We start from the raw sequence: 8,866 nt of genomic DNA on the forward strand, positions 1-8,866 counted from the left end.
CAGGAACAGTGATGTTGCAAAGTCTGAGACGTGGCTGACAGCTATTCCTCTGACTTAAGAGAGCTTGACCCCTTCTTACTGATCGTTCTCTTATACTTTTGCCCTTGGTTTTCCTCTCCATGTTTATCGGCTCATCTTCATCTCCTATCTCAACGTAATCTTCAGATGACACACACTCCACCTGCTGATCTTCACCATCGTTGTCTTTGATATCAGCATAGTCATTCACTTCTTCATTTTTTGCCATCTCTTGACCCTCAGAAACAGGATGAGAGACATCATTTTCTAATTTTGCCCGTTCCTTCTCTAACTCTGCCACATCATCTGATGATACGTAGTAAGGCTCTTGGTTTGACGTTCCCTCTGTTGCGATCTCAGAGTCCATTGGTTTCTCATTGCTGGACTCATCATCAGTGCATCTTGCTTCTGGATCAGAGGTACATGTCAAATCACTTGGCACAACCTCTATGACAGAGTAGGGCTCAAATGCATCTTCTGTCTCCTCTGCAAACCTGAAACGTCCAGATGGGTCTTTCGTAGCACGTTCAGCTTGCCAAGTACTGTTGTCATCCAGTGTGCCAATGACATCATAAGGGTATTCCTCACATAGTGAGGGTTGACTGCAGGTTGTAGCCTTTGAAGAATGTCCAGTCTCATCTTCTTGTGCCTCATGAACGCATTTTACATCTGCTTTAGTGTCCTCTTCATGCTGATTACTGGCACAATAAAAACGGTCAGATGGTGGTTCCTCAAACTCCTCATACAGACTTTGAGATTCACTTGCAGGCTGATCTATATTCAGTGTCTCATTCTCAGAAAATGCACAGGTGTCCTCAAGTACATTATAAGCATCTTCTCCATTCTCAGCTGGCTTGATATCATCAGTGTTTTTGCTGAGGTCCTCATTTGCTGAATCAAAAATTTCATAGACCACTTCCGATAAATCTGAAGAGGCTGCATGCTGTACTTCAGTGGCTTGATGAATTTTACCTTCATCCTCTCCCACGGTTTCATCCACAGCCATTTTTAATTCTTCCTCTATTTCATTATAGCAACTTGTGTCATGGTTAGTGTCATAATTTACAATAAACTCTTTGTCAGATGAGTTGTTTTCCACGTCATCATCTGTACAGTTTTCTCTGGATGCATCTTCTTCTTCCTGTGTGACATCTGATTCGTTATCCTGGTTCAGCTCCAGTCTGTCAGAGGATGTAATGTCCCCATTGCCCACAATGCTTTGGCTAACCTCAGAGGCTAGCCTTGGTTTTGGTGCCACAGGAGGTTTAGGACCTCGGGTGGAGGGACAAGGCCTTGACATCAGGGTGGAGCACACAGTTATAGTCAAATGGCTTTGTCTTTGGTTGATAAGCTTGGAATTGCTTCTAAAAATCTGCAAACAGAAAGAGTGAAGAAAATTACATTTCGATGTTGAACTGGATATCCTCGCCCTTGCAATAGAAATAAGTGAAATAATCTACAAACTGACTGACAACATGCCATTATGAGCTCCTTTAGAGCAGCATATTGATTGATCTACATTGACCATTTGATTGATGAACTGCAACCTCTGAACTTAGAACATAATGAAGTGATTATATGCTCACTCCATTCACACCGAACAGCATTTTCACAACCGTAAAAAAATAATAATATGGAAATAACAATGGAACATGGAAATAATAGCAACTAATAAGATCCCATCCATTGATTTCAAAGTGCATCTTCTCAAAAAGGGTTAACCTGAAGGTCATTTTTGGCGAAACACACCCTTTCTGTTAAAAAAAACTCATACACCCCTTGTCTTTTCCTGTTATTTGCTACCTGCCTTGACGCACGTCCTATTAAACTCACCATGCACTTGGTGCTCACCCTGCTAAGATGTTGTTTCCTGACACAACTAATTAACTATTCCAGCAGACTCTCCTGGAAGGACTGCAAAAATGAATTGCAAAGGGGAAGGACATTAACAGTGCACCCTGTCTCCTTTATGAACCCCCCTCCCCATTTTTTTCTACAAGAGCGCAGTTTTGCACAACACAACTACACTTCCTTCTCGTCAGTCTTCCCATGATTCACTCTCCAGTGATAAATCCAACCCCTCACAACCCCCCAGACTGGGTTTTTCTTTTTTTTCTTTTTCTTTCTTTTTTGGCTGAAAAGGTCATTTCAGTGTGTTAAAGAACAATAAAAAGAGAAACATCAACATCCCAGCTAAGGTCCCCTTGGCAAAATAACAGGATATGAATTATGCCACAAGAATTCACTTAAAACAAATGGTTAAACACAATGGGAGGAATAAAGGGAGAAACAAACTCTTCACTGTGCAAAGCCATCAGTACATGATCTCAGATTTGGGCTGTACAGTGCTTTGCTAATTTAGTCCTACCAGCTGAAAGTGAACAGGATAAACCGAATAAAAAATTAACATAAATGAAGAGCATCTCTCTCTCTCTCTCTCTCTCTCTCTACATACATACATTACATACGTGTATGTGTATGTGTGTGTGTGTGTACGTATCCATGTGTTATTCAATTAAGAAATAAAGAGAAAAAAATAAGTGAATAAAGCTTCACTATAGTCGTTCTGTGGAGAACTAAAATGAAATTTTCTATATTTGCTACAATAATTAGTGTTGGATGAAAAGGACAGCACCGTCAAAACAGTGTCATTGTAAATGATAAAAACAGTTACTTCCTGTAAATAAATAAAAATAAATGTCAAACTTTTTTTCACTATAATGTATGCATTTAAAAAATACCCTGTAATACTGCGGACAGAACTGGCTGTTGACTATTAAGTCACATCATTTAACAGTACTGAAAAGTTTACTCGGAATTAGTTGGTTTCATACCTACGTTCATTGTCGGATGTCATCCACCATGGCATCTGATATATTTCCACATTATTCCTTGATATTCTGCCGAAGCAACAGTATATATCCAGAGGTGCCGTGAACTTACTCCAATGACATTTGTCATAAAGCCTGAGAAGTAAGCAATAAATACTTCATCACTTATTCGACGGCGTGCTTCCAAAAAATATCAGTTTTATTAGCGACTGCTGCAGCAGGTCTCTTCAGACCCGCGCGCTTCCCGCCTGAAGGAATGAGAGAGATGCGCTCGCGCTCCGATCTGCGCGTGGAGACTGAAGACTGAAGGTGTTTTCCGCGCGCTTCCTGGGGAGGTACAGCGAGTCTCCCTCACAGTAATACAAGGATCGATGACCGAACCCACAGAGAAAAACATCTAAAGACAATAACCATCAGTGGCGTACGGCACTTTCACGAACAGCTGCTCCATTACTGTCACGAGATGGTATGTTTATTGTCCCTTGCTCTCAGAAAAAACAATTATTAATAATAATATCTCGACATTTCTAATTAAATTCTGTTTGTATCACCACATTGTCATTCCATTTAGATTCATAGCCTAGAAACGATGGCTTAAATCATTAGGTAAAATAATAATAATAACAAAAAAATATAAATAAAAGTGCAGAAATTTTAAAAACAAATGTTCCTGAAAACAGGTTCTAAAACAGTTTCTCTAAATGCCTTTGGCCAGGCTTCCTTTCTGCTCAACTGTTGCCCGACTGGAGGAAAGCAGCTCTTTAAAAACCTCTCTTCATAACAGGAAAATGCTATCCCTCTTTCCTGCGCAACAGGCAACAAATGAACAAAGGTGCTGCTGTTAACTCTACTGGGGAATTGCTGCATTCAAGATTTAGACTGTATTCTTCCTAATGGAACTCCACACTGATAGGAGACCTCTAATTCAATGAGTATTTTTAGATGAAAACAGTTCTTATAAATAATCCAAATAGGGGACGCCCAGGGGAAGCACCAGTTTTGTTTTTTTTGAGGGTCCACCAGTGATAGTGCTGACTCAACTGGTGCCCTATGCATGACAATACATTAATAAAGAAAATAGGAAAAAAAGACTTGGTGCTAGATTTTTCATTTGGCATGCTAGGGTACTGGGATAAAATCCTCACTTAACATATAGCTATAATAATAATAATAAGTATTATTATTATTATTATACACAAAGCAAAATTGCAACTGACCTTGACAGCCAATGATCATCGTGCATTTGTTATTTGAAGCAAATTGTCAGCAAAAAGGAATGACTTGATTGGACTAAACAAATTTAGATATGTAAATGAATCATTTCTGTCACAGCTTTTTGGACAAACACTTCTCTCCTACAAAATTCATGCAATTTAATGATCAAAATACAATTTTGTGGGGATGTTGCCTTCAAAATTCATGAAATGGGCCTGACACTTCTGACTCAAAATCAGTAGAAACAATTAAATTAAATCAAATTACATTCTATAGAATTAAAATGATGGGAATAAAAAAGTCAGCTGTGGTCTATAGTGTAAATATAATTGTGTTAATTCTACTTTCATAGCCTCCCTTTACGCCAAGACGTCCATGCAGACAGATCTTTGGCTAGGCTGTCCACCATATCAGATATTGTCTGAAAGATCCTTTGTTGAAGCCTAATGAACACTGAACTGTAAGACAAAGATAACCCCCAGCTGAGCGGCTGCAGCGATGTTCAAGGGCAGACAACAGTCCTGAAACTCAGGAGAGAAAACTGTCAGCCACCTGGGGCTCCATGTTGACAGCTTATATCACAAGCCAAATCCTCAAACATTAGGTGGCAAACTCTATAGGACGTATATATATATACAGTGGGTACGGAAAGTATTCAGACCCCCTTAAATTTTTCACTCTTTGTTATATTGCAGCCATTTGCTAAAATCATTTAAGTTAATTTTTTTTCCTCATTAATGTACACACAGCACCCCATATTGACAGAAAAACACAGAATTGTTGACATTTTTGCAGATTTATTAAAAAAGAAAAACTGAAATATCACATGGTCCTAAGTATTCAGACCCTTTGCTGTGACACTCATATATTTAACTCAGGTGCTGTCCATTTCTTCTGATCATCCTTGAGATGGTTCTACACCTTCATTTGAGTCCAGCTGTGTTTGATTATACTGATTGGATCCCTCTATATGTCTACACTCAGACTGAAGGTCAGATGAACACCATGAGCGAAAGGATAGCAGTGCTGAGATGCAGGAGTGTAGCACAAGGGAATAAGCCATATGTGACCCTGGAGCACAAAACCAGTCTTAAGTCGCTGGGGTATATTTGTAGCAATAGCCAAAAATACATTGCCAAAAATCATTAGGATATTAATTAAAGATCATGTTCCATGAAGATATTTTGTAAATTTCCTACTGTAAATATATTAAAACTTAATTTTTTATTAGTAATAGGCATTGCTAAGAACTTTAAAGGCGATTTTCTCAATATTTAGATTTTTTTGCACCCTCAGATTCCAGATCCTCAAATAGTTGTATCTCAGCCAAATATTGTCCTATCATAACAAACCATACATCAATGGAAAGCTTGTTTATTCAGTTTTCAGATTTTTTAAATCTCAATTTCGAAAAATGTACCCTTGTGACTGGTTTTGTGGTCCAGGGTCACATATGTTCAGAATGTTTCATAACTGCCTGCAATGACTATTAATTAACAATTCTCAATGTTCTCTAGACCATGTTGGCTTCTGAAATGGACATCAAATTGCTATAAACAGCTTGCATTATGAGCTAGACAAGAGTAAACACCATAAAATAATTGTTTTTGTGGCCTTGACCCCACCCAAGACCAATATTTACAACAGCTACAGCGTCACATGAGTTCTCACAGGAAACATTGTTATTCCTGTAAACTGTCTGACAGCTTGAATGACAACATTTAACAGAAATCTCCTTTCTTAAAAACGGTGTTCTCAAAAGTTTTCACAAATAACCTGATATTTCAGAATACATTTTCAATATAAATACATATTTCAAGCTTTAGACTGGATATGTTTTGAAATGTGTTAGTGGTCCGTTCCTAGCTACTGTGCCTCTTCTTTTGCTCTTTTAATGGCAAACCACAGCCAAAGATAGCACACAGCTGGCATTTTGCTGTGCTAATTGTGTCCCTTACTGGAAAGTATACTATGGCACTAAATTTGACCCTTTTTAAAATTTTTTCAGACAAATGTGTTTTCGTCTTTGGGGACAGGCGCAAAGCAGAGTGTTTGTAGGCATTGTAATTGAGAGGGTGACTGAAAGAATAGCTCTGAGATAAATAACCCTGCAGATGTGGTCTATATGCACAGGATGAAAACATGTTTTCTAGATTCTGTGAACAAATATTTCTGACCTCCACCTGGATGGCTGCATTATGGCACATGCCTGGAATAAGAGGAAAAACATGTCAGAAACCAACTTTTTTTACTCATAAACACACATGTATTCACAGAACTGACCCAAACAGGAAACTGATTGGGAAAGAGGGTCAATGACTTTTTCCCAGAGCTCATATGAGTCTCTCACCACCCTTTACATAACACCTGCCTTTAAAAGAACACATTGAATGTTTCTAAATTCTGAAAAGCTGTAAAAAAGCAGATTATTACTGAACTGAAAAGGTACATTTGGACAGTGAAAACTGCTAAACGCTTTCACAGAAGGAAGTCTCATTGATTTGTGTCAATGATACTCAATGTTACATTATACATTTTTACAGATAGAGATTTTTAAAAAACAATATATTTTTTAAATTATTGTCACTTTTCACCAATTTATATTAAGCAATTCTAATTAAGAAATTATTCATTAAGAAAATCTAATAAAAGCCTTGTAGAACTCTCTTTTTAGCACTAAAGCTCCACTCCAGTCTGGGATCTCCAGGTGTCAGACAGTCATATTCCCCTAGAAGAGAACATGAAAGAAAAAATAGCATCAGCATTCTTAGGTAACTCAAAAGCACAGCTACAGAAACAATACTCTCACCTTCCCCCAGTTCCTCGGCCAATGCCACACTTCCAGAGAAAAACAGGTGAAGCCAGGAGTCAGCACTTCATCAAAAATAGCAAACAAAGACTGCACTCCCTGTGGAGTCCGGGACCTCTCAAGCCAAATCAATACGACACCGCTGGTCATGCAGGTTATAAGAATGCATATGTGAGTTAAAGATTATACAGCAGTCTGTGCAGCATTTTTTAACCTTGTGTTCATATACATTAATAGGGTCAATGTCTTTTTGTCTGGATATATTCATTGATTTTTTTTTTCCTGGAGCATAAAGTCAAAAAGTGTCTGGATGATAACTGTATCAGACATCATAATGAAGAAAAAAGCCACATGAAGGGATTACATTTTTGAAAAGCCATAACCTTCCATTATTGGAATAATTTTTCATTATTATTTCTCAGAGAATATTCATATTATTCATATTAGGGTTTAATATTAATAATATTACATGTAATAACATATAACATGTAACAATATTTAATAATATTTTATTATTACTTTCACTGTTGGTATTATTATGTTATATGTTAAAATAAAGCCACCAGTAAAATGAATTTGGTGCAACCAACATGCAGAAAAAAAATCAACAAATACTATTCATAGGGCTTGATATTTAGGAATTCATAATTCATGTTTAAAAAAATAATTGAAAACATTGAAATATATATATTTTAAAAAATTGAAAACATTGATATATATATATATATATATATATATATACGTTTTTGGATAAGTATACATATACATTTTACATAAATGTATATATACATTTTTGAAAATAATAAAGATGCATTCAGATCTACTCAAGATGGAAGAATGAGTCATTTAACTTAAACCTTGCTTAAAAATGGTAGTTTTTAAAAATAATATAAAACCACCATGAATACAAATCGAAAGAACTTTGTGTTTTAAACTAGATTTTTAAAAGATTTCTGATTTATCATTAACCCAGTAGCTTAAAATTCAATATTCTAAAATGGTTGCATTGCGTTGATTGTAAGTTTGCAAGACTGCAGGTGATGTAAAAAAAAAATTAACTCAGTGAGTGATACTCATTTCAAGTCTTATTGTCAAGGAGGTGTATTGCTATTTTCAGATGCTGAGAAGGGGTAAATTAACTTAAGTACTGCTTATGGAGAGATAGAGTGATTAGTGAGATTTTAAAGGGGTCATATGATGCTTTTTTAAAGATCATTATTTTGTGTATTTGGTGTAACAGAATATGTTGACATGCTTTAATGTTCAAAAAACACATTATTTTTCAAATACTGTACATTATTGTAGGTCCTCTATGCCCCGCCTCTGTCAAACGCTTCGTTTTCTACAAAGTCCCTCCTTCCGACAAGCGCAGTCTGCTCTGATTGGCCAGCTGACCCAGTGCATTGTGATTGGCCGAACACCGCAAGCACTCGTCGGAAATGTAACGCCCCTTACCATAATCGCGAGCTTCATCTTTCAAAATAAATGTAAAGACAGAGCCCGAAAGGGGAACAGAGTCGCGTGACAGACACAGTGATGAAGCTGGTATGTGTTTGTAATGTGACCCCCTCTCTCTCTCTCTCTCTCTCTCTCTCTCTCTCTCTCTCTCTCTCTCTCTCTCTCTCTCTCTCTCTCTCTCTCTCTCTCTCTCTCTCTCTCTCTCTCTCTCTCTCTCTCTCTCTCTCTCTCTCTCTCTCTCTCTCTCTCTCTCTCTCTCTCTCTCTCTCTCTCTCTCTCTCTCTCTCTCTCTCTCTCTCTCTCTCTCTCTCTCTCTCTCTCTCTCTCTCTCTCTCTCTCTCTCTCTCTCTCTCTCTCTCTCTCTCTCTCTCTCTCTCTCTCTCTCTCTCTCTCTCTCTCTCTCTCTCTCTCTCTCTCTCTCTCTCTCTCTCTCTCTCTCTCTCTCTCTCTCTCTCTCTCTCTCTCTCTCTCTCTCTCTCTCTCTCTCTCTCTCTCTCTCTCTCTCTCTCTCTCTCTCTCTCTCTCTCTCTCTCTC

General features: G+C 37.7%; 1 protein-coding gene across 2 annotated transcripts in view; it reads right to left on the reverse strand.

Moving 5' to 3' along the window:
• LOC107696838 (FYVE, RhoGEF and PH domain-containing protein 5-like) overlaps window positions 1–3,395 on the reverse strand; it is a 53,893-nt gene extending 50,498 nt beyond the window's left edge. Inside the window, exons 1-2 of one of the 2 annotated variants that reach the window (XM_016497348.1) lie at window positions 2,857–3,395; window positions 5–1,390 (exon numbers count right to left, since the gene is read on the reverse strand). In XM_016497348.1, the coding sequence (XP_016352834.1) occupies window positions 5–1,390; window positions 2,857–2,862 (1,392 nt within the window). In that variant the 5' untranslated portion in view covers window positions 2,863–3,395. Of the gene's footprint in view, window positions 1,391–2,856 lie in introns of both variants that reach the window. The other variant, XM_016497347.1, reaches the window with a different exon arrangement.
• Window positions 3,396–8,866: the final 5,471 nt, after the last annotated feature.

The sequence above is a fragment of the Sinocyclocheilus anshuiensis genome, unplaced genomic scaffold (genome assembly GCF_001515605.1).
Source record: "Sinocyclocheilus anshuiensis isolate Anshui unplaced genomic scaffold, SAMN03320099.WGS_v1.1 scaffold710, whole genome shotgun sequence".
NCBI classification, from domain to species: domain Eukaryota; kingdom Metazoa; phylum Chordata; class Actinopteri; order Cypriniformes; family Cyprinidae; genus Sinocyclocheilus; species Sinocyclocheilus anshuiensis.